Source organism: Dipodomys ordii, unplaced genomic scaffold (genome assembly GCF_000151885.1).
Source record: "Dipodomys ordii isolate 6190 unplaced genomic scaffold, Dord_2.0 Scaffold36, whole genome shotgun sequence".
Taxonomy (NCBI): Eukaryota; Metazoa; Chordata; class Mammalia; order Rodentia; family Heteromyidae; genus Dipodomys; species Dipodomys ordii.
The window spans coordinates 4,966,718-4,993,805 of NW_012267252.1; the positions used below are offsets into that span (position 1 = coordinate 4,966,718).

General features: G+C 39.1%; 1 protein-coding gene across 1 annotated transcript in view; it reads left to right on the forward strand.

Annotated features, from left to right (window-relative positions):
• Positions 1 to 27,088, forward strand: part of Btrc (beta-transducin repeat containing E3 ubiquitin protein ligase) — a 165,268-nt gene that overhangs the window by 56,617 nt on the left and 81,563 nt on the right. The window contains exon 4 of the mRNA XM_013017590.1: positions 20,730 to 20,807. Within this exon, the coding sequence (XP_012873044.1) occupies positions 20,730 to 20,807 (78 nt within the window). The remainder of the gene's footprint in view (positions 1 to 20,729; positions 20,808 to 27,088) is intronic.

Sequence of the window (27,088 nt, forward strand, 5' to 3'; positions counted from 1 at the left end):
CAGTTGGAATTTATCTAGTTGTAGATAAAATGTAACTACACTTTTAATAGACCTTTTTCTTGTCATTATTCCTTAAATAATATTGTATAGCAACATAACAATTGTGTTACATCATAAGTAATCTAGAAATTTTAAATATATAGACGTGTGTGTGTGTGTGTGTGTGTGTGTGTGTGTTTGTGTGTTGTTTTGGTCATAGGACTTGAACTCAGGGCCTGGGCTCTGTCACTGAGCTTTTTTGGTCAAGGTTAGTGCTCTATCACTTTGAGTCACAGTGCCACTTTCAGTTTTCTGGTGGTTAATTGAAGACAAAAATCTCACAGCCTTTCCTGTCTGGGCTGGCTTTGAACTGTGATCCTCAGATCTCAGCCACCTTAGAAGCTAGGATTATAGGCATGAGTCACCAGCGTCCAGCATGAATATATTTATTTTTGAACAGTGTCACCCCTTCCCTTGTTCTCTTTCAGTTTTTCCCTTCCACTCCCACCCACAAGTTCATTTTCAACATAATGTCTAATGAGTACCACTGCTGTATTTGTTCACCCACTTCCAGCTTTTTTGGTAGTTAATTGGAGATAAAGAATCTTAGGGCTTGCATGGATTGGCTTGGAACTTGTATCCTCATATCTCTGTCTCCTCAGTAGTTAAGATTACAGGCGTGAGCTACCAGCTCCTGGCCTTGGGAGAATTTTTTTTTAAGCACTAATAGTATGAAAAAAAAGTGTATAATAATATAATAGAGTGTGCGTGTGCGTGCTTGCGTGCGTGCGTGCGTGCGTGTGTGTGTGTGTGTGTGTTGGTGTGTGTGTGTGTGTGTGTGTGTTGGTCCTGAGGCTTGAATTTAGGGCCTGCTGCTGTTTCTGAGCTTTTTTTGCTTAGGGCTAGCATTCTACCATTTGAGCCACAGTTCCACTCTGGCTTTTTGCTAGTTAATTGGAATAGGAGTTTCCACAGACTTTTCCAGACTAGGCTTGCTTTGAACTGCAATCCTCAGATCTCAGCCTCTTGAGTAGCTGGGAGTACAGGTATGAGCCACCGGCATGTACCTTTTTCCTTTTAGGACAGTGTCTTACTATAGTCTACGTTGGCAACAATTTGAAATTCTTCTGCTCCGACCTCTGAAGTGCCAGGATACATTTTGTCTTAAACACCATTAGGACAATGTAATTTAATTATTGCAGCCTAAAGTTGCATATGCTTATTTGATATGGATAGTGAACCATTTCTAGGAGTATAGCCTGTTTGTTCTCTTGCCCTTTCTTTGAAGCCAGTAAAGCATATGTAAGCACTTTGACAAATGACATACTGTAGTGGCATGTCTGAATGGTACAGGTATTTTAAACCTAGCTGCGTTCCTGAAGATGGTGAACATCTGCTTAGAGGTATTGTAGAGCTCCACAATGCACTAATTGAATTACTCTTTTCTGGAGTTGCCTACTGCACTAATTGAATTAGAATCTGTCTCTGTGTGTGTGTGGTATGTGTGTGTGTAACTGAGGTAATTCTTACCTTAACTGAGAGATTATGAGAGGCATGACTGATGGTGTGTACTGTGCTGCTACCTAACGGCAGCCTATGGAACTGCTACATGGTCTCCAGGGAAGAAAATACAGTCATCTGATCTAGCATGACCTTAGTCTAACCTCATCCAGTTTAGTTCAAAAGGTCCTAGAATTTATTTTTGAAATTCTAAATTGATAAAGCAGGGTAATGCATGTCTTCATTTAAAATTGAGATTTGTTTCATTAGGCATGGAGTTTTTTTATGAACTACTAAGATACAAATATTGAACTGATCGAAAATTTTCTAGCCTTTTTCACTTTGCCTTTCATGTGACATAAATGCAAAAAATTACTTTTTTGAGATGTCTTAAAAGAATGAATTTGTACCATGGTTTATTTGCATTCCTAAGTAGCAGTGCTTCTTTCTGGTTAACAGAAATTTTGAAGTCATATCCTTGACTAGATTGCAAAATGGACAGGAATAAAGGCTACAGAGTACATCATTAGTACATTATTGAGTCAGTTAACAAACCTGAATTAGATGAAATTCTGTATTATGCTAAATTCGATTTTTATTTTATTTATTTATTTTAGCTGGTCCCAGGGCTTGAACTCTGGGCTTGGGTGCTATGCCTGGGCTCCTGTTGCTCAAGGCTAGCACTCTATCACTTGAGCCACAGTGCCACTTCTGGCTTTTTCTGTGATTAATTGGAGATAAGAGTCTCACAGACTTTCCTGCCTGGGCTGGCTTCAGACTGTGTCAGATCTCAGCTTCCGGAGTAGGATTATAGGTGTGAGCCACCAGTGCCCAGCTAAGATAAAAAATTGATTATAGGGCTGGGAAGGTGGCTCAGTGGTAGAGTGCTTGCCTTGCATGCATGAGGCCCTGGGTTTGATTCCTCAGCACCACATAAGCATAGAGCGCTAGCCTTGAGCTGAAGAGCTGAGGGACAGCGCCCAGGCCCAGAGTTCAGGCCCCACAACCGGACCCCCCAAAAAGATTTGATTATGCAAAAGTATATCAATTTTAGCTGTAATAAAATTGATTACTGAGTTTAAAGATATTGAGGCCAATCCGCTTAATGATGTTAGAAAATCTTACATATAAATAATTACGTTTTAAGAATCTCTACTCATTTAAAATTAAATTTTACTATAATTTTGAGGAAGTTTGAATATCTCCTGATCTCTTCAGCTCATGGCTAGCACTTTACCACTTAAGCAAAAGCACCACTTCCAGTTTTCTGGTGGTTAATTGGAGATAGGAATCTCATGGACTTTCCTGGACTTTCCTGCCTGGGCTAGCTTTGAACCTCATCTCTCAGATCTCGGCCTCCTGAGTAGCTAGGATTATAAGCATAAGCCACCAGCACCGGCTATTTTATTTATTCTTGTGGCAGTCTTGGGGCTTGAACTCAGGGCCTGGTGCTGTCTCTGAGCTTTTTCTCAAGGCTGGTGTTCTGCCATTTGAGCCACAGCTCCACTTCTGTTTTTTTGTTGGTTAATGGCTGATTAAGAATCTCCTCAGAGGGCTGGGAAGGTGGCTCAGTGGTAGAGCGCTTGTCTTGCATGCATGAGGCCCTGGGTTCGATTCCTCAGCACCCCATAAGCAAAAACAAAAAAACTGGAACTGGCCCTGTGGCTCAATTGGTAGACGGCTAGCCTTGAGCAGAAGAACAGAGGGACAGCGCCCAGGCCCAGAGTTCAGGCCCCACAACCGGACCCCCCCAAAAAATCTCCTCAGATCTCAGCCTCTTCAGTGGCTAGGATTACATGTATGAGTTACTGGTGCTTGACTTTTTTTTTGGGGGGGGCATGGCCTTGAACACTGGGCCCTGAATGCTGTCCCTCAGCTCTTCTGCTCAAGGCTAGCACTCTACCACTTGAGCCACTGTGCCACTTCTGGTTTTCTGAGTGGTTTATTGCAGATAAGAGTCTCATGGACTTTCCTGCCCAGGCTTGCTTTAAACTGTGATCCTTAGATCTTAGTCTCCTGAATAGCTAGGATTACAGGTGTGAGCCACTGGCTCAAGGCTGGTATTTGACACTTTACATACCTTTTAAGAGAGCAATGATGATTCTGAAGAGGAAAATATTTGTTATACTGCCTCCTGCTGGTAGATAACAGATTTATTTATTTTTTGTGTTTGTGTGTCAGTCGTGGGGCTTGAACTCTGTACCTGGGCATTGTCCCTGAGCTCTTCAGCTCAAGGCAAGCACTCTACCACTTGAGCCACAGTAACATTTCCAGTTTTCTGGTAGTTAATTGTAGATAAGAGTCTCATGGACATTCTGGCCCGAGCTGACTTAGAACCATGATCCTTAGATCTCAGCCTCCCGAGTAGCTAGGATTATAGGCGCGAGCCACTGGCACTGGCTTAGATAATAGATTCTTAACCTTTGTGTCTCCAGTGTTGGTAGTATCCACTTGGGGTTTGGGAGTTATAGATTAGGGCTTCTGCTAAATTTATCATTGGGAGAGTCTGTTGCATATAAGGTATAAAGTACTTCTTTAAACAGTCTATTTTCTGGAGTCTAAATTGTCCTGGGACCAGCTTTTGATATAAAAATTCATAGAAACTTGTTTTTCACAGAATGTGGTAACTCCTTGCCATAGTGCTGTAGTGTTAAAATTCACGTTGGCCAGGTTGTTCTGTAAATTAAACACTGACAGCTACCCTCAGGGGAACAGCCAATGTATTTATGATGATGTGCTGATTACACAAAATACACTGCAAGCAGAAAACAGCTGCAGAGAACAAACCTCTTAAAAAGAATACAATTACAAATAGCACCCTCAGTATTTCTAGTGTTGAGTGTAGAATACAGCATGCTAATGCAGGTTTCTTAGCCTGCCTGAAAACAAATCTGAAGGAGATAAGTTAAATTATGGTTGAATGCACATGTGGTATCAACATAATAGTGCACACATTGCCTTTCTGAAGAGCATGGCTAGTAGTACACAGATTTCAGGTGTGTCTTATGTCTCTCCTCTCCTGATTTTGTTAGTAGATTTATTAATGTTTTACTCATAGAGAGAAAGGGCATGCTTGACGTTGAGGTGATAAGGATTCCAGACATTTGAAATCACACAATGAATGGGGCAGGAGGATATCTAAGTTGTGATTACAGTTTTCTGGTAGAAATTCCAATGTGTTATGGTTGGGCATCAACATTGCATTTGATGGTACAGCTCTACATTTTCAGCCTGGCTTTGAAGATATTTGCCCTTGAAATTAATAAAGGAGTCATGACTTATCTGGGGTAAGATCTTTTCTGATGTTTTAGATTGTTTTATAGGAACTTGGTATTTTAGGATTGCATGAGTGCGTCTTTTCAGGAGAAACATTTCTTGTCTCTTTTCTATACATATTATTGGCCATCTACATATAGGTAATAAAATCAGAAAAATACTAGTCTTCCATGTTTTAGCTTCTTTCTGTTACAGCTAAGTGTTTGTATCTATAAAAATATCTCAACTGCTGACCATGTTAGCTTCTGCTTAAATCAGTAGAAAATATGTTGATCTTCCACAACATAAATTTACTCAAGCTAACTGTAAGGTATATCAGAGAAACATAGTGATTGGAAACAGTTCACTTCACCCGCCTGAAACTAAGAATCAACTCTTCAGTCTATGGATCACTGGTATGTAATAATCGACTATTATTGGTCTGTCTGTTGGTCTCTTTTTAAATCAGTTTGGAACCTCCTGGAGTTATTTTCTTACTCTGCTGACATCAATCCCATGTGGCAGAGGAGTTGTGTGTAATCACTTTGGTGTAATCAATAGAATAATTGATAAACCAGATAAGATTTAAACTGATTATAGCCCCAGCAGAATTCCCTAGAGGCCTTGGACTCTCTTAATTTTGACATGTGTGTTGTGTACCCTGAGGATGAAGTGCAGTTTGAATTATCTGTTTTTATTTGCTTAATGATGGGGAGGGTGTTAAAGTCAAATGTTTAATTAACCCAGCAATGGGCTGCGTTGTCACTTACACACAGCTGATTGAGATATCTCATGGAGAATACTGAATAGGAATGATAATGTGGCACTGGGACGGAAGATTGCTTTTTCAATCCATTTGCTGGGTCACTGCTTTGAATGTCTTATTGGATGAAAGGCATTCAGCCTGGAGAAAAGATTCAGCATTTAAGTACATTTTGTTCTTTTCTCTCCTTCTAGCCCCCTCCCTGCCCAGAAGTTAACTAAAACAGATATGTTCTAGGTTTAATAAGCCATTCATGTACTAGTAAGAGATCATGATAGTCAGTAGCCTCAAATGACATAATTTCCTGTGGAAACAGAAAAATCCTACAAGCCTCCAAGGTATACTAAATGTGAGCTCTTTTGTCCCTCACATCCCTTGTTCCTTGCCATTATTGTGGGGTTGTGTTTGGTTACTTGTCCCTTGCTCTTTCTGTAGTGCTTGCTAGATATACAATTACTTCTAGGGCCACAGGCAGACACTTTTCTCCAAAAGAAGCAAATTCTCTAGTATATTTTTGTTATTTCATGCAGCTGCTTCTATGTGGTTGTATTTTTTCAGGCCAGTATTGTTGTGTGGTTGTTAAACTATTCAGATAAAAATTTGAAGTGAGGTTCTTACTCGTTTTGCTGCTACTATTATGTAAACATTCACACACACACACACACACACACTTCATTTTGTTGAGGCAATTTGCTTTCTATATAGACTTAAAACTTAGACCAGAAGAGTCTAATAGCCCAATAGCCCATACTATCAAAAAGGCAGTCTAGTAAAACTACTTCAAGATTTAAAAAAAAAAAAGCAGTTTAGGCAATTGGAGTTTTAATGACTAGCTACACCAACACAAAATAATAATAATAAAATAGTAATAATCTCATATTAGCTATAATCAAATGTAAAGTCCTTGAAAGCTTATGAGCAAAACTTGTTTTAAAATGTCATCTTGGGGCTGGGAAGTTGGCTCAGTGGTAGAGTGCTTACCTTGCATGCATGAGGCCCTGGGTTCGATTCCTCAGCACCACATAGGCAAAAAAGAAAAAAGCCAGAAGTGGCGCTGTGGCTCCAGTGGTAGAGCACTAGCCTGGAGCTGAAGAGCTGAGGGACAGTGCCCAGGCCCAGAGTTCAGGCCCCACAACCGGACACACACACAAAAAAATGTCATCTTGACTTTCCTTTGTATACTTTTTGTGTTTTATTCTGTCCCCGTTTTTTCAGAGCTAGGAATTTACTTTTTTTCTTTGCTTAAATAATTTGTATTCTAGAGAGCACAATGGGGAGAAGGATACAAGATTGATTTTTTTTAATGTGTGTCCTCTTGAAAGTATAGTGTGGTGGGGGTTACAAAGCAATAGAGAAGACTGCAGCTAGTTTTCAGGCACAGGTTCGACTTACGCAGGTCAAGACAGACCAAACACTAGCTTATCTTGAGGGACACAAGTAATAGACCAAATATAGAGCAGCTATTTCAAGAATCCTGTAGGTCATTTAATTATCCATTATGATTGAGTGGCTAATGCTCTTTTGGCAATTACATGACCTCTGTTATTCTTGAAACCTTTCAAGGCTCTGGTGGGTTGAATGACCCACCAGTCAGTGCTCTCAGACTTCATTCTACTCAGAGTGGAAAGGAGATGTTGGGAACCACTGGCATTTAGAAATGTCTAGGCTTTCTTTACTGACCAGTATCCACTCAGAATGGATACATTGTTACAGCAGTTAGTGATAGGTAACTGGTTTTACATTCCACTATTTCTCCATTGTCTTCAGGACCAAAAGATAATTCATTATTTTTACAAGAGTGAATCTTGGCACAGAAATTAATCCCAAAATTGTCTGTTATGAAATGAAAAACTTTGTACTATAAGAACAAGTGCTGGGCTGGGAAGGTGGCTCAGTGGTAGAGCATTTGCTTTGCATACATGAGGCCCTGGGTTCGATTCCTTAGCACCACATAAGCAAAAAGAAAAAAGCAGAAGTGGCACCGTGGCTGAAGTGGTAGAATGCTAGCCTTGAGCTGAAGAGCTGAGGGACAGCGCCCAAGCCCAGAGTTCAGGCCCCACAACCGAACCCCTCCCTCCCCCCCAAAAAAGAATAAGTGCTGTGGTATTATAATGTTTGAAATTAACCTCTTATCATCAAATTCTGAAGTTAATGGAACACTTTTTTAAATTCTATACAACAAATTATTTTGGTAATAGCTAATAACAGACCATTGATCAAAATGAGCCCAGTTTGATTTTTTTGTGGTAAAATGATTATTAAATTAAATGGTCACTTTAAAATAAAAACCAGAATAATTTAGGAACAGTTGAATTAATGTTTCTAATTTGTTTTTTTAAAATCAACAAAAGATCATTAATGTCCACTCCACTCCTACTAAATGATGGTAAAACTTGCTCTTTCATTAAGACTTTTGAGATAATACTGAGAAAAGAAACTAATGTAGATTTCATTTCTTTTTGTCGGTCATGGGACTTGAACTCTGGGCCGGGGCGCTGTCCCACAGCTCTTCAGCTCAAGGCTAGTGCTCTACCACTTGAGCCACAGCACCACTTCCAGCTTTTTCTGTTTATGTGGTGCTGAGGAATCGAACCCAGGGCCTCATGCATGCAAGGCAAGCACTCTACCACTGAGCCACCTTCCCAGCCCCTTGTAAACATCTGAAAATAGTATTTAAACCTCTTGAGCCACTGTGCCACTGTTTTCTGAGTGGTTTATTGGCTATTAGAGTCTCACAGACTTTCCTGCCTGGGCTGGCTTTGAGCCATGATCCTCAGATCTTAGTCTCCTGAGTAGCTAGGATTATAGGCGTGAGCCACTGGCACCTGGCAATATTATTTATTTATCCATCTATCTATTTATTTATTTGTCTGTTGTGTGGCTTGAACGCAGGGCCTAGATACTGTTCCTGAGTTTTTTCGTTCAAGGGTAGCATTCTACCACTTTAAGCCACAGTGCCACTTTAGGTTTTCTGGCAATTAATTGAGGATAAGAGTGTCTGGGCTGTCTTTGAACTGTAGTCCTCTGATCTCAGCCTCCCCAATAATTAGAATTACATGTATGAGCCACTGATGCCAAAAGACAATATAAGGGGGGCTGGGAAGGTGGTTCAGTGGTAGAGTGCTTGCCTTGCATGCATGAGGCCCTGGGTTCGATTCCTCAGCACCATATAAGCAGAAAAAACCGGAAGTGGCACTGTGGCTCAAGTGGTAGAGTGCTAGCCTTGAGCTGAAGAGCTGAGGGACAGCACCCAGGCCCAGTGTTTAAGCCCCACAACCGACAACAACAACAAAAGACTATATAAGTTTCTATGGCCACAGAATAATAACAAGATGATGAAATGACTATTAATAAGGCAAAAAATGATTAAATTAAGGGGCAGTTCAACAATAGTGATATAGACATAAATCTTAACCTAGCCAGGTCTGCTTTTTCCACAATATATTTTCATGTGGGACAGTTTACATTCCAAAATAGCAGACATTTAGGGACCACAGTATTTATCAGTTTAAAGAAATCTGTTTCTGACATATTTGGACTGAAGTAAAAACAAAGCAAGGAAGATATCCAAGATGAGTAAAGTCATTTAGCAAGAAACAAAACCAAACCCCAGAAAACACTCAGAAAAAGGGATAACATGATAATATTTCATTAGCAAAAATGGATTTGGACTCTCATCCTTCTCTGAGAAATCAGAAAAGTCTACATAATGCGTTAGGTTACTGAAATAACCAGATATCCTTATTAGTAGATGCAAATATTTGCCTCTTAATTCAACTAGGATGAATATGATGGTCACTGGATAAAATATTAATTATGGCAGCACAGAGAATCATGTCCTGATCGCAATCATGGGGGTAATATTTAGATTGAAAGGTAGCATTCACATAGAAGCTAATTTTTTTCTTTGATCACATGTTGTCTGTTTTGCTTTCTGTTCCTAATCCCTCCCCCAGTGGATTTATATTTATTTCACTATGCTTATTTGGTTCAGTATGCATTGTTAAAGTTTAAATAGATAAACAGGTAAGAAACTTTCTAAGGACTGGTAGTTTGACAAGAACAACCAGTGCTTGTATGTAAATGGGCCTACATTGTAAACCTATTTGGGATAGTAAAATGTTAAGCCCATATTACTATAAATAGTTAATAGTTTGGTGATTGTATTGTCATTTTAAGCACAAAAAATGAGGGGAAATCTACATACTGGTAAGATAGTAAGTTTCATTTTTAAACCAAGAGTTAAGAGCTTAAAAAAACCTTTAGAAATTAAATGGACTGTTGCTTCTGATGTGGAACATATTAACATGATAAATTCTTTTATGTACTTAGTCATTGTTAATTTGCTGTTAAAACCTTTCATTAAGAAGTCACAAAGGAAATAGGTTCAGACAATGGTGTGATATCACTCCTCTTCCCAAAACAGACATAATTGTTCTAGCTGCTTGGGGTAGGGTTCCCCCATATTGATTGCTGAATTTGTCTTTCTCAGGTAGCTACACTTTTAATGATAAAATATTAAAATGTTGAGATGTTTTCTGACTTGAGAGTTAACAGAAGCAACATTGCTGTTCATGCTCCGCCCTTGTCACTCCCTGGTACTCTCTTCTGTCCTTATCAGAGCATCTCAGTGCTCAGTTGAGCCTGTTTATCTTAAAAGAGCAGGAGGCAGTCTTTTAGGGAGTAAGCTACATGTTCCAGTATAACAGTCACCAATGCTTTTGATGCGAAAAACATTTGATCTCTTACATTAACAGCCCATGTCACTGTAATAGGGACTATAGCTGAGTTGTTATACAGTTTTATTTTACCTTTGAAATAACAGTTAGTGCTACTCCACAGTCTTCGTGTATAAAACTGTATATTTGGCTGTCCCCCCTGCCCCCCCCCCAGGACTCGTAAGTAAACAAGGTGATATATGTGGCCAGGGGTGGTGGTAGCATTTTCTTGGCTTGTTTGAAATAATAGCAATCTCTATCTAAAGATGGTTTTTGTCAGATCCTTGATGGTATGCTGCCTGACTTTGTGGAAATTTGCAGACCTAGCAGTATCATAAGGCAGATTTTTGTTCATTGACTAATATAATAATTATTATATTATTACTTATGAACTTTTATGTCTTCCTTTAATAATGAAGCATTTAGATTTTATAATCTAATTTTATAATCCCAAAGTAAACAATTTGTATAATAGTTATTAGATATGGGTAAGCAAGAATTTAAGGGCTGTGTTTGTTAAAATACTATTTTGCTTTATGTTAAAATATTGTTAATTTCTGTATTAGGAATGGTTTGGCAGTTGGAATCAGGTAGCAGTATTTAAAAAAAGAACAAAATATGTGAAATCGGGCTGATACTTTATCTTTAAGACTCTCTCTCTTAATTCTAGTATGGCAGCTTACTGTAATAATGGTAGGATAGCAGCAGATAGTTCTAATCTTTCCTTTCTTCTATTTTCAAGATCCTAGTTGGTTTCTCTGTTGTTACTGTTTTATGTATGGTACTACCAGACCTAGTACTTTAAATTTAACCTTTAACAGATACACCACATATATGTATGTGTGTATATATGTGCATGTGTCTGTGTATGTCTATATATGTATGTATCAGCCACTACAAACATAAAAGGTAGCCATTTATCTGGGGAATTCTAAATACTGAATGTGTCATATGTTTTGACATGACATTTATAACATCTCTGAACACAGAAAGTGCTTTGTATTAGCTATAGGTGTTAGAGCAGTAGTATCTTTTAAGATTGTGTGCTGTGCAAATTCTGGCTTGTGAGGTAATGACAAGTGTTTGCCTGCATAGACAATATATTTTTCCCCCTGAGGTCCCCACACACCTAGTTTCCTTCAAGCTCATCATCTCTGTCAGGTTAATCAATAGGCACCGTATGGCAGAGGGTCAGTAATCAGTGTCATCGTGCCTTTAAATCGTGTTGAAAATTTGCTTAAAGCCTGGGCCAATTAACATCGAGATGATGAATGGATGGGAAGATGGGAAGAGCCTGCCGCTCAGGGGCTTTGTGAGGAGGAGATGCTCAGCTGTTGAGCAGCAGACACCAGCGAATAAAATCAGCCATTCATGTGAGCTCAGTCCACCCACTCTTAATGATAATGTCAATCTAGCAAAATATATACACATTGGAGTTGTCATGAGTTCATAAATCAAAGGAGTTTGTCAAAGGCATTCAGATTAACGAGGCAGCAGCAATAACAAGTCAAATTTGCATAGAGAATTGCTCGAATCTCAGTAAATTATGATCCTGTTTTTCATTTGATTATTTGCTAATGTCTCAAGAGGGAGAATGATTATATTAGCATGCAAAATCTACTCCAGAAGTAGAAATCTGAGGTATAGAAGACCAGCACACTATGACAATTAATCAGTTTCTGCATACTAGCATAAATGCACAAGGCCTAGAAATGAACTTCTTTTTTATTATTATTTCTCCTTGCTACTGATCCAAATGGTTCAGCTTGACAGAGACTTTATATTGCTTTAACAGTGTTCTGAATTGTGCCTGCAGGCAAGACATAGTTATGCAGCTATAACCAACCTATCCATCTGCCAACCAGATTGGAATTCTCCTATCCAAGGCTTCCATTAACCCCCACTGACAGCTCCAAACAGGATTAAGAATTTGGAAGCATAAAAAATAGTTGTTTGCAGATACACACAATCCCTTTGCATTTTGAGAAAGGCTGTATCTGTAGTGTTTTATAATTAGTGTTGGACAATGTAACAGGGAAAAACCTACTTGGCAGTTTTTTGACTTCTGTCACAGGGAGTAAGGCAGTCATAATGGAAATCTTGTTTGTATCAGAGAATGCTTTTATATCCTGTACAGTTTCTAGTTCTGTGCTTACTTTAGCATATTGTTAGAAAATAGTACTCCTTGAAAGCTTTAACTGGGAGATTAGTTGACGTTTAGAAATATATGGAAGTTTTGATGTGGTTGTGGCTTAACAAAATGTACTGGAAAAGCACTGTGCATGGAAATACAACAGAACAACAGGCCTTTAGCTTTTCAACTCATTCAAGTGTCTTCTTTTGTATCTTAGAAGGATTAATTAAAATTTGTTTAAGTATACACATTCACACAGTATTTTTATGTCACCTTTCATTGAAGAGTTTTTTCATGATTTTATTCAGCTAGATAAACTATCTTTTAATTTTGCTAAAAATTAATTGTTCCTATTTTTATAAACTGCAAATTATGTCTTGTCTGGAGGATTAAATTAGTTTAAAGTCATCTAAGTTAATGGGGAAAAAAGATTAATCCAGTTTACTTTACGTGCTAGTAAAGTTCATTTTATGATATGTCCAACTAATTATTAGAAATTAGTCTCAATTTTTTTCCCATGGGTTGTCAATCTTCATGATGACAAGCAGTTGGATTCAGTTTTTAAAATGGACTCAGACTCAGTGTTATGATTTATCACAATTATTTGTTTTGGTGAAATGGTAATATCCCATCTTTTCCAATGAAAAATGTGATACTGATGGAAAATGTTAGTCCTAGTTTTGGAACTGATTACAACAGATATTTGTTCAAATAGGCTGTCCAGGTGCTTATTCAAAGATTATTTTAAGTCATTATGATTGACTGGCTTTTTACATCACTGAGTAAATTAGCTTAGTATCAGGAATTGTATGTTCAAATAGATAACTGAAAACAGTAAATAAGCTACTTTCTAAGTCTTGGAGAATATTGTTCTATGACCCTGCCAAATGCTACCATAAAAATACTCACTTTTTGAGGGGGAAAAAAACCACCCCAAACCTTTGGAAATAAAAGTATTTTGGCCATGAAAGAATGTTACATCCTAGATCAAGATTTGGCAACCTTTTTTCTATAAAGTATTTTATGGGTGGAGGAGGACTCCTGTTGTGATTACTCTAATACCTTGGCTGCTATAGATAAAAGGTGACAGCAGCCGGTGCTGGTGGCTCACGCCTGTAATCCTAGCTACTCAGGAGGCTGAGATCTGAGGCTCACCGTTCAAAGCCAGCCCTGGCAAGGAAAGTCCATGAGACTCTTTTTTTCTCCAATAAATGACCAGAAAACCAGAAGTGGTGCTGTGGCGCTGATGGACAGCGCCTAGTCCCAGACTTCAAAGCCCCAAGATCAACCAAAAAACAAAACAAAAACAAAACAAAAAAGGCAACTACTTTGGCATGTAAATGATCACAGTGACATTATAAATAGTAGGATGATAATGTTGTAATTGGGCTATCACGAAGTTTCTTTGAAATGGAAACTACTTTTAAGCCAGCTAGATGATGTCTGTTCATGTTTTGAGCTATTTATTGAGCATCTTTTATTTGTATGTTATGTCATAATGTACTGAGGGGTAGAGAGAGCTATAAGACTTTCCCCAGTAAGCTTTCATTCTTACTGTTCGTTGAGAATAACAATGCAGAAATGTGTCAAGGTGCCAGATTTTGTGAATCAAGACACTAAAATGTTAAGGAATTTCTAGTATCATAGGATGGAGGAATAAATAATTGTTTCTTAGAGAAGATGACAGTTGAACATCATTTAAAGAATATATAGGACTTGAATAAATTAAATAATCTTGTGTTTATAAATCATCAAGTGAACTAGACTAGATTCTTCCAGCCTAATTTCAAGATCACATTTTTTGTGAGTTTTTTTTTTTTTTTGGTTGGTCGTGGGGCTTGAACTCTGGGCCTGGGCGCTGTCCCTCAGCTCTTCAGCTCAAGGCGAGCGCTCTACCACTTGAGCTACAGCGCCACTTCCGGTTTTCTGTTGGTTTATTGGAGATAGGAGTCTCACGGTCTCTCCTGCCCGGGCTGGCTTTGAACTGCAATCCTCAGATCTCAGCCTCCTGAGTAGCTAGGATTACAGGCGTGAGCCACCAGCGCCCGGCTTGTGAGTTTTTTTTTAAGAGACCTTGTTTCATGGAGACAAAACACATGTTAAGGGAAATGGCAATGAAACATGGCAGAAAATTCTGGGCAGCCTTGAAAACCAAGTCTAGAACTTCACATTTGATTTCAAAGAGCCACTAAGGCTTTTTGTTTTGTTTTGTGCGTGTGGCACTACCGGGCTTGAATGAAGGACTTTGTCCCTTAGCTTTTTTCAAGGCTCTTGTATTCTACCACTTGAGTAGAAGCTCTGTTTTGGGCTTTTTACTGGCTGATTGCAGGTAAGAGTTTAATGGATATTTCTGCCCAGGCTGGTTTTTTTTAAATTTATTTTATTTGTGAACATACTGTACAGAGGGGTTACAATTACATGGGCAGGATAATGCGAACATTTCTTACCAAGCATTGCAGCCTCCTCCTTTGTTTATCCTTCACAGCCCTTCACAGCCTCCCCCCTCCCCCCCAGTCCCAATCCTTCCCCCCCCCCGGCTGGTTTTTGAACTTTATCCTCAGATGTCAGACTCATAAGTTGCTAGGACTATAGACATGAGCCAGTGATGCCTGTTCTCCCCCGTCACCCCCTCTTTTCCCTCCCCCACCCCCCAGCTAAGGACTGAACTTAGCCTTGCATTTGCTAGGCAAGTCCTCTTCCACTGAGCTAAATCCCCAACTTCACTTTTTTTTAAAGGAAAAAAATCATCACAATGTCAGTGGTACTTAAAAAAGATTACTTGGAGGCTGGTGCTGGTGGCTCACACCTGTAATCCTAGCTGTTCAGGAGGCTGAGATCTGAGGATCATGGTTTAAAGCTGTCCTGGGAAGAAAGTCTGCAAGAGTATCTTCAATTAACCACTCAAAAAACAGAGCTGTAGTTCAAAGTGGTGGACACTAACCTTGAGCAAAAGAGCTCAGGGACAGTACCCAGGCCCTGAGTTCAAAGCCTACAACTTACAAAAAATAAAATTCTTTGATCTTTTTAGTTGACTCTTTTGCTAGATAAAGGAATTGTGAAAGAAGGCTAATGTAATATATATCAGTGGTAAAAGAATTAGCAAAAACGGGGACTGGGAAGGTGGCTCAGTGATAGAATGCTTGCCTCGCATGCATATGAGGTTCGGTTCCTCAGCACCACATAAACAGAAAAAGCCAGAAGTGGCACTGTGGCTCAAGTGGTAGAGCGCTTGCCTTGAGCTAAAGAGCTCAAGCACCCAGGCCCAGAGTTCAAGCCCCATGACTGACCCCCCCACCTCAAAAAAAAAAAAAAGAATTTGCAAAAGTGAGCCATGCAAGGTAGCACACTCCTTGAATCCTGGCACTGAGGAAGGATGGAGAAGGGGAAAGGAAATATAGAGTAAAAGCACAAGGATGAGAGCTTGTTTTGATGAATGGTAGATAATGGAATATAAATGGTGCAGAGATTTTGATACAAAATTAAATTGGCCAGATTATGGTATTCTGTGTTAAGATTAGTTTGGGTCTGGACATAGTGTCTATGCCTATAAACCTAGCTATGGTGGAACATGAGGATCTTGGTTTGAGGCCAGCCCAAGCAAAAGTTAGGGAGACCTCTCATCTCAATAAGAGATGACAGTAGTATATAGAATGTTTTAGATAAAAAGTTAAGATGTTAGAAGCTTATGACAGTAGTAAGGGGTATTGGAGGTCTGGACCAGAGGACAGGCAGTTAAGTTGCAAGATGAGGATCAAATGTATTAAGTAGATAATTGGAAGGAAAAATTATAAACTAGAAGCTAATTGGATATGCTCCAAAGAAAAGCAGTGAGTAAAAACTGACTGAAGACTTAAAACCTATAATCCCAGCTGCTTGGATGGTAGAGATCTGGTGACTGTGGTTAGAGGCCAACCTGGGCAAAAAATGTTCATGAGATTCTTATCTCAATCACTGCCTTCATGGGTGGCATGTGCCTGTTATCCCATTTATACAACAAAGCACAAATAGGAGGATCAAAGTCCTGGCTAGCCTAGCCATAAAGTAAGACCTTATCTCACAAAATAAACAAGGCAAAAATAGCTGGTGGAATAGCTCAAGTTGGTAGAGGGCACTACTTAGCCAATGGAAGGCCCCAAGTTCAAAACTCTAGTCTGCCCAAAGAAAAGAAGGACTTTCTGAGATGTCCTGCCTGTTGTAGCAGTATTTCATCTTTGACATTAACCTCCCTAAACTTTGCTGTATCTTCATGTTCTGAAAGCTTCCAGTTTCAAGTTAAAGTTGTCTGAAAGAAAGACTTTTTATTGTGTTCCTTTTCATTCAAAGTTGTTTAACTAAGCTAAAAAAAAACTATGTGAGGGAATATAAATAGTAACAAGTTATGTAAAGTCTTTTTCAAAAGTTATTTTAAAGAAGTGGTTCTGTGGCTCAAGCGGCTGAAAAGCACAGGGACAGCACCCAAGCCCAGAGTTCAAGCCCCACGACTGACAAAAAAAAAAAAAAGTATTTTAATAGAATGTTTGTTTTAGATCATGGTTACTCAAGGACTACAAACATGTAGCAAATTATTTTCTAAAATGTAATGTTTGATCTGAGTGTTGAGTATGTGTTGGTTGTAGCAGTCAAGTTTCCTTAAGGTTTAGTGTTGTGATAGAATATAAGTTATATTTTATAGAGATTTTCTCCCTTATAGAGGTTTTTACTTATTGAACTTTTTTTCATTTCAAAATGTTTCATTCTAGATTTGACTTAGCTTTTTTTTAATCTTGTTATTATAAAGGTGATGTACTGATGGGTTATAGTTACATATGTCAGTTAAAGAATACATTTCTTCTTCCACAGTGTTACCCCTTCCCTTACTCTCTCCCAGTTTTTCCCTCCCTTCTCCACCCATAAATTGTATAGTTCATTTTCAACATAGTGTCCAGTGTATATGACTTGTACTGCATTTGTTCACCCTTTGTCCCCCCATTCTCTTTTAAGTTTTTATTGTGTGTCCTGGGATTTGAACTCAGGACCTGGGTGTTGTCCCTGAGCTTTTCTGCTCAAGGCTACCACTGAACTGCTTGAGCTACAGCTCAACTTCCAGCTTTTTGGTAGTTAATTGCAGATCAGAGTCTCATAGACTTTTTTGCCCAGACTGGCTTTTGAACTACAATCCTCACATCTTAGCCTCTTGAGTAGCTAGGATTGCAGGCATAAACCGACAGTGTCCAGCTATAGTTTTTAATCTTTATTTTTAGTTACTTTTAGATTTGTGGACATATTCAAAGAAAAATACAAAGATTCCTCTCACACTCCTCATGTAAATGTTAATTTTGCCACATTTTATTATCTTTATCCAAACACATGTACTACCACATATATTCATTTATGTATTTTTTTAAACCATGTGAAAGTTACAGATATAATGTCTCTTTGCTGTTAATGTTTCTATAAACAAGGACATTGTCTTAAACAGCCACACCACAGTAGAGGGCAGGCACCATGGCTCAAGAGATAGAGCAACTGCTTAGCAAGTGTGAGGCCAAATTCAAACCCAATACTGCCACCCCCCCCCCACAGGTGTGTGCACTGACACACACAAATACAAAAGATCAAAATCAGGGAATTACATAGAGCAACACACTCTCAGTAGAATACTGTTTTGGCAATAAAAAATAAAAGGTCCTAATTCATGAAACAACATGAATAGTGGTTAAGTGAGGGGAAAAAGAGGTCCAAATTCAAAAGGTTATGAGTCGGGCTGGGAAGGTGGCTCAGTGGTAGAGTGTTTACCCTACATACATGAGGCCCTGGGTTTGATTCCTCAGCACCACATAAGCAGAAAAAGCTGGAAGTGGCGCTGTGGCTCAAGTGGTAGAGCGCTAGCCTTGAGCTGAAAGCTGAGGGGCAGTGCCTAGGCCCAGAGTTCAGGCCCCACAACTGGCAAAAAAAAAAAAAGGCTATTAGTCTATTTATATGACATTCTAGAAAAGACTACTATTCTAAAAATAGTGAGAGAGGGTTGACCATGAAGTAGCATTACAAGGAAAATTCAGTATCAATAGACCTGTTTAATACTTTCATTGTAGTATAGTTATACAAGTTTATTGTCAAAACTTACAGATCTATCCACTAAAATGAGACATTATTTTATGACCTTGGCTTGATTGTTTTGGTAAATACAGATTTTACTTTCACAGGCTGCCCCTCAATTTGAGTTAGTTTGATGTTTTCTTTTTAAAAAATTGTTTTAGGGCTGGGAAGGTGACTCAGTGGTAGAGCATTTGCTTTGCATGCATGAGGCCCTGGGTTCGATTCCTCAGCACCACATAAGAAAAAAGAAAAAAGCCGGAAGTGGCGCTGTGGCTCAAGTGGTAGAGCACTAGCCTTGAGCTGAAGAGCTGAGGGACAGCGCCCAGGCCCAGAGTTCAGGCCCCACAACCAGACCCAAAGAACAAAAAAAATTGTTTTAATTAAATTTTTTTTTTTTTTTTGCCAATTGTGGGGCTTAAACTCTGGGCTTGGGCACTGTCACTCAGCTCTTCAGCTCAAGGCTAGTAGTGCTCTACCACATGAGCCACAGCACCACTTCCAGCCTTTTCTGCTTATGTGGTGCTGAGGGATCAAACCCAGGGCCTCATACATGCAAAGCAAGCACTCTATCACTGAGCCACCTTCCCAGCCCCATGATGTTTTCTTTTGAGTAGGATTTTGGGCAAAAATATCTCAGAACTAACTGATGTGTTGTTCTCAGTATATCATATTAATAGGTTCATCATGTTTCTCTAAGATTTCTATTTTTTCTTATATGCTAATGAAAGATATATTGAGATTATGTAACTGTTTTGCTATTTGTAAAGCTTTCACCTGCTAATTTAGCATCCATCCACAATTCTTGCTTGTTTCAACTAGTTGTACCCTTAAATAGAGTTTATTGGATATAACTTAGCCTGTCAACCCAGGTTAAACACACCTTGCTTATTGGGGTTTCCCATAGCTAAGGATGCAATTAGTGTGAGTGTGTGACTGAGTTCTCCTGGATGTTGGTTGGAAAGGCTTTTCAGACCACTGGGGTGACTGCTGATATTTCATCATTCCTTCCTACTCTCAAAACTAGAGCTCTTCGGGGCTGGGAAGATGGCTCAGTGGTAGAGCGCTTGCCTTGAGCTGAAGAGCTGAGGGACAGCGCCCAGGCCCAGAGTTCAGGCCCCACGACTGGACCCAAAAAACAACAAACAAACCAAAAAAAACCTAGAGCTCTTCATCTCATACTCATCTCCCTTTCACTGTTAGGATAGTGTCTGTCCATTGGCTCTAGTATCTTGACTTGTTTTTCACATTCCTACCTCTGTTGTATATAACAGTTGTACTGTATTTTGTTTTTTTTTTTTTGGTCAAACTGGGGCTTGAACTTGGGGCCTCACACTTACCTTTTGTCAAGCTAGTTTTTTTTTTTTTTATTGTGAAAATGTCAAGCTAGTTCTTTTTTTTTTTTTTTGGGTCCGGTCGTGGGGCCTGAACTCTGGGCCTGGGCGCTGTCCCGCAGCTCTTCAGCTCAAGGCTAGCGCTCTACCACTTGAGCCACAGCGCCACTTCCAGCTTTTTTCTTTTTGTTTATGTGGTGCTGAGGAATCGAACCCAGGGCCTCATGCTTGCAAGGCAAGCATTCTACCACTGAGCCACCTTCCCAGCCCTCAAGCTAGTTCTTTACCACTTGAGCCATACTTCTGCTACTTGCTTTTTGCTGTTAAGTCTCTTGGAGCCTCATGTTGATAACTCACACCTATCACACCCCTCCTAGTTGCTCAAGAGGCTCATATCTGAGGATCATGGTTCAGTTATCCCTGACAGGAAAGTCTGTGAGACTTTTATCTCCAATTAACCACCAAAAAGCCAAAAGTGAAGCTATGGCTCAAGGGGTAGTATACTAACTAGCCTTGAGGAGAAAAAGCTCTGCAGGGACAGTGCCCAGGTCCTGAGTTCAAAATCTAGGAACTGATAGACATACACAAAAAAGAACTATGCTGCTTTTATTGAAGAAAAGAGATCAAATTTGAGGGAAAAAAGGAAGATTTATATTTTAGAACCTAGACTTGGGGATCTCTATCAATCAAATATTGACAATAGTTAAAAACTAATTACTCAAAAGAGAAGGTAGTAATCCTAGGCAGTGCTCCAGTAGGTGAAATACCTACCACCTAGATCTCTACATACATTTATTTACATACATGGGCATATGTTTCCCTTTCCATATGTGTATGTCTGTATGTATATAAATCTTCAAATGTGTAAATATACATGATATTCTAGCTTAGAATTAGAAATGTAGTTCAATTTACTCTCACAGAATAAGATTGAAGATAATGAGAACTGAATTAAAGCTTACTTTCTTTCACAGAATTCCTCAGAGAGAGAAGATTGTAATAATGGCGAACCCCCTAGGAAGATAATACCAGAGAAGAATTCACTTAGACAGGTATGAAATTCAGTCTTACTTAAAAGCTTCCAATGACAAAAGACAGGAAACCCTTGATTTACCATTTTTTAAACATTGGAGCTTAAATTAAGAGTACTATACTCTGAAATTGTTCTGGCCATAGTCATCAATTTCAATCAAGTAACACACTTTCCTAATCATTTCAAAAACATTCTAGGTATCAAGTACAGAATAGTCAATTAGCTATATATAGTAAATACTAAAACAAAATAGTTTCTTGTTTGGGAAAAATGAATAATTGGTGCTAAGCCATATTTTCCTTCATAAATTCAGGCTTTCTTTTGTGTGTATGTGCCAGTCCTGAGGCTTGAACTCAGGACTTAAGTAAGCTCTGTCCCTGAGCTTGTTTGCTCAAGGCCAGTACTCTACCACTTACGACACAGCTCTACTTCTAGCATTTTGGTGGTGGTTGGTTTTGAACCATGACTGTCAGATCTCAGCCTCCAGAGTAGAGAGGATAGGATTACAGGCTCGAGCCACTGGTGCCTGGCTAGTAAAAAGAATTCTAATTTACTTGCATAAGCTTAAGGCATTGTTCTAGAGTAGGAGCTGTAAGGTATTAATTAATTAATATTAATTAATATTTTTTCAGCACTCATCATGAACATATTTATTTAATCCTCACAATGACTGCCAACTTGCCAGGCACTGGTGGCTCATGCCTGTAATCCTAGCTACTCAGGAGGCTGAGATCTGAGAATCTAGTTCAAAGCCAGCCTGGGCAGGAAAGTCAATGAGAAAATCTTATCTCTAAGTTGTTGGTGAAGAAAGTGAAGCCTAGAAAAGGTTAGATTTGGTACATTATCACCCAAAGTGTAAGAAATAGTTGTATTGTCAAAGCTTATAGAATTCACAAACATTATAGATCAAGATAATGACAATTTGCCTTGTGAAGGTTAAAATGTGTTTGTGACTTTAACACAAGACTGTGAATTTGTGAAATTTATGTAATCCTTTAATCTCAATAAAAGTTATTAAAAAATTTTTTAAAAGATTAGATTTGACTTAGACTTCTTAGACTTCTGTGTTGCCAAGATGTTTCTACTTCTGCCTTTTGACAGTTTGCATAGTGTTTACATTCTCTTTTTGTCAGTTGTGGGTCTTGAACTCGGCCTTGCTGCTGTCCCTGAGCTTTTCAGCTCAAGGCTAGTGCTCTACCACTTGAGCCTCAGTGCCACTCCCTATTTTCTGGTGGCTAATTGGAGACAAGATTTTCTCATTGACTTTCCTGACCAGGCTGGCTTTGAACTGGATCCTCAGATCTCAGCCTCCTGAGTAGCTAGGATTACAGGCATGAGCCACCAGTGCCCGGCAATTTTTTTTTCTGATCGTAGGACTTGAACTCCGGGCCTGGGTGCTGTCCCTGAACTCTTGAGCTCAAAGCGAGTGTTCGACCATTTAAACCACAGCGCCACTTCTTCTTCTTCTATTTTTTTTTTTTGGTTAGTCATGGGCTTGAACTCTGGGCCTGGGCGCTGTCCCTCAGATCTTCTCTCAAGGGGAGAGGTTTACCACTTGAGCCATAGCACCACTTCAGTTTTCTGAGTGGTTTATTAGGGATAAGAGTCTCACGGCCTTTCCTGCCTGGGCTGGCCTTGAACCAGGATCCTCAGATCTCAGCCTCTTGAGTAGTTAGGATTACAGGCGTGAGCCACTTGCTGTAAACATTTTTTGAACAGGCACTTCCACTTTTCTATTTTGTGTCAGTCCTGGGGTTTGAACTCAGGGCCCGGGCTCTGTTCCCTAAGCTTTTTTGCTCCAGGCACTTTGTCACTTGAGCTATAGCTCCACTTCTGGCTTTTTGGTGTTTTAATGGAGATAAGAGTCACATGCAGGGCTGGGAAGATGGCTCAGTAGTATAGCACTTGCCTTGCATGCATGAGGCCCTGGATTCAATTCCTCAGCACCACATAAGCAGGAAAAAAAGCCAGAAGTGGTGCTGTGGCTCAACTGGTAGAGCGCTAGCCTACCAGTTGAGGGATAGTGCCCAGGTCCAGAGTTCAGGCCCACGACCGGACCATCCCACCCCACCCCCACCCCCCCAAAAAAGTCACGTGGACTTTCTTGGCCCAGGCTGGCTTTGAACCTGAATCCTCATATCTCAGCCTTCTGAGTAGCTAGGATAACAGATGTGAGCCACCAGCAACCAGCACTCTTTATCCACCCCAACTCCCCCCCCCCCTTTTTTTTGGCGCTAGTACTGGGGGCTTGAACTCAAGGCCTTGTCACTAGTCATTATCCCAGGCTAGGGATCTACCAATTTGAGTCACAGCCTCCACTTCCTTTTATTATTTTTTTTTCTTTAATGGTTAGTTGGTAATAAGAGTCTCAGGGACTTCCCTGTTGGAACTGGCTTTGATTCCTCTGATTCTGGTCTCCTAAATATCTAGGATTACAGACTTCCCCTTTGTTGATAAAACTAATTGTTTTAAATAAAATTGAGTCAGTTCTCAAAGCTTTGTAAACAAATGAACAAATGATCTCTAATTGTTGTTAACACAGTTTTAGTTTTAATTATTTGGAGATAAACACCTGATCTGTAAAGCCAAGTTGGTAGAATAATATTGAATAAGATAAATTTAGAGATGAAAATACTCTGCCCACTATACAGAAACAACTGTCAGAAAACAATGATACAACAAAAAGTTTTGGCAACTTTATTTAAGCTAACAAACGAATTTTCACTCTGCAAAGTTATAAATTAATTTTAATAGGCTGATCCAGATGGTCCATTTGGAAAATGGATAGGCTGATCTGTTGAAAATTAAACTAAATTTATCTCTCTCATACTTCAAACTGAAGCAAGAGAGAGAATCGTGCCTATTAAGTCCAGCACATACAGATGGACCAGCAGGTCACACATGGGACTAATCTGATTCATTTTAAAAATAAATGCATACATTATTGAATCATTTTCTACTTGCAAGATCTGCTGTGTGCAGTATTTGAAAGAGATTTAATGCTGTTTTTTTCATTGCACTTTTAGCAGATTCTCTTTACTATCCTTCCCCCACTTTAACTAACCTCCCTCTTCCCCCCCTCCCCCCTTATGCTCCAAAATGTTTTTCCTAATATCTGTCACTCAGTGTTGAGATCCAAGCTCTGGAGATTAATTAGGTCACAAGGCTCCCCCCTCCTCCCCCAACCCCCTTTGTAAAAGGTTTTATCTCCATTCTCTTTGTGAAGAGCATGAACTCAGTGTTCTTGGAAAGAGAAATGGCCTTTAGAAACAGGGAAGTAGGGAGATCCTCCTGGGGCTTTCAGTCTTTTAGCTTCTGGGTGTTTTAACAGCCCCATGAATGCAGATTTGTAAATTTATTGCAGTGCCATCTGGTTTTTTGCTGGAACCAGATTTCTGTTGGCTTGTGTCTGTCTATTGTGGTGGTCACTCCCTAGGAGCTTGCCCTCTCAATCTCAGGGAAGAGTGATGAATAACAGAGGTCAATAGAAGCAGGTCACAGGGCAGCTGTCCAGGCCCTGAACTTGATTACCCCACTGCCTGGTTGGTTTTTTTTGTTTGTTTGTTTGTTTTTGTTTTTTAAGGCAGGACATAACATATAAGCTATTTGAACTTCTCTTCTCTGTGGCATATGACAGTAAGAAAGTGCCACTTGCTCTTTTGTCTGTTTTGTTGTTTTTGACAACAAAAAGCTGTTAAGACCACCTTGTACTTAGTTTTGCTGTAAATAGAGTTTGTGTTGTGTGGTCTAGTCTCTTAATTTGAGATTTATTTTCAGATATTTCTAATGAGATTTTAGGAAATCTTCCCATTGATCATAAAAAAGTTTTATGTTCTGAAAACTTAGGATTATTTTAAACTACTATACATAATAGGTTATTTTAAAAGTTTTGCCATTGTTTATAGGATATAGCCATCACATGTTAATTTGGAAAACTTTAAATCTTGGAGGAGCTGAAAGAAGGGTCATTATTATAATTTTCAAAGGTATTAACAGACCAATAATAGACTACTAGTAAATAACTTTTTCTGAAAATTGTACAAATTCCTTGAAAAATTCAGCTTACTAAGATGAACATAAGGTAAAATGTTTAAGTGCCTTGTGTCTATTAAATAAAAAATTTAATTACATTATCAAAAATGGTTTTAATGGCAAATTCAATAAGCTTTTTTCTTTTTTTAATTGTTACTATGAAGGTGATATACAGAGGTGTTTAATTACATAATCAGGTGAAGAGTACATTTCTTTTTGGTAGGAGTAATAACAATCCTATTCAAACCTTTTCTGAAAATAGAGAAGGATGAATACTTACTGACTTGTACGGGCCATGATAACAGTAATTCCAGAACCCTACAGAGAAACAAGCAGAAGAGAAAACACATCTCTCTGTATTTCAAAATCATTTTATAAACCTGCTCTTCTATTTTTTTTTTTTGAGAAGGTGGGGTAAAGCAGAACCATATCCTTTTGGAGAAAGTTAATTTTCTTAGTTTTGGGATACTCCTCTCTCCTAGCTTTAAGAACTTAAAAAATGTATTATAAAGTGGATACAATTTTCTTTCTACTTCTAAAATGTGAAGCCAAAAAGACCATAACCACCTTTTATTCATATTTAATGGAGGGCAAAGGCCTGGGAGGATACATGAAAGTACTCATTGCTTTCTGAAAATGTAGCATTATAGCATGCAACTTTTCTTTACTTCACATTGGTGCTAATAGGATCTGTCAGCATTGCCTTTCTCTGTAATTGAGTAAATTGTGACCCTTGCCTAATCCTTCTTCCATCCCCCATCCTCTTTGTGTATGAGTCCACTTACCACCCTGAGAACGTGGGCAGTGATAAATAAAGCATTGAGTAGAGCTTTCTCAACTCTTTGAAAGCAGCATGATGCCAGCCCTCTAGTTATATTTCTTTAAGTGTTTATGTTTTCCTGTATTCTTTCTCTTGTGTAGCTGGAACCCTGGGGATGCAAAGCCATGAGAGAGGCCAAGAAGCTAACAAAGTAGCTGTCTCCCTTGTTAGCTTGTTCCTTTATTCTTTAAAAACAAGATAAAAACCATCTGGCTCAGGGCATTACATTTTCCTCCCCCATGCACCTCTATAGATGGAGACTTCACCTGCAGTGAGGGTTTACATTGATTAGAGAGGGAGCAGTAATTCAAGCTTCCATCCTCTTCAAGGATACTTTGCAGTCTTTAAAGGTGCTGACCCACTGAGTTAAACTGTCAAGGGAGGATAAAAAAGTATCTTCATCCCAGGAGGTAACAGCTGCCAGGTTTTCAACACCTTGCACACTGCTGGAAAAATGTCACAATTGTCAGCTGAAAGAAAAATGACTCTGTTGTCATTTTCTGTTAATGACCTGGCCTTATAAAAGGAACTCCATAAGCCTTTCAGAAGGAATAAGGGACTGTTTTCCATTCCCCTATCAGATTCCCACTCCCCTCAAAAAATTTCTGTTGTTCTAAACACCACCTTGGAGTAGAGCTACAAAAAACCACCAATGAGGATCTTAAAGTTAAATCAGCCAGTATATGCATGGAAGTTTGACGGGCATAGCTCCTTTCTCCAGTTGGATGAGTGGGAGGAAAAAGCACATCATGGACACAGAAAATGACATTATAGTGTGTATTAAAATCACAAAACAACAAAAACTCATTCATAAACCAGTGAACTGAGAGAAAACATTCTGTATTTCTGTTCTTCAGAGGACAGTTTGTTTTCAAGAAGCAGCCAGAAGGGTAAATACCATGACACTTCTTTTTTCAAGAGTCATTTTCTTCCATGAAAAAAAAATTTTTTAACTTCACATAATTTTCTTTTTTAAATAGCTCTGTATTGTTGGTATATGTTGACATTCCATTCTTTCTGATTTGATTGATGGGAGGAAAAGGTTTAATGAAGTCCCTGCTATCAGGCAGGCATTTTTTTCTGTTTGTTTTAGGTTAGTCATTTTAATTGTATTGAGTAATTAGAAGGTACACACAGCCAAGGGAGCTTTGTTCTGATAATTGCTCAAGAAAAGCCATTCCCTGTATGCCATTGCTTTGTGTTAAGATGCTTCTCCCTCTAGTGGCAATAGTAAGCACTTTGGTTTTGGCAGTAGGCAAGGTGTAATTGCAATATGACAAACTGTGCTTAAGGGAGTATCTTGTAAATACTTTAGTTTAGGGTTTGTCATTATTTCATTATATATGTGTTGTGTGTTTTTACCCCATGAAACTTCCTACCTATCCCCCCCGCCCCCTTAAAGTGCTTTGGGCATTGGATGGGAAAAAAATTGCCTGAAATGTTTATTA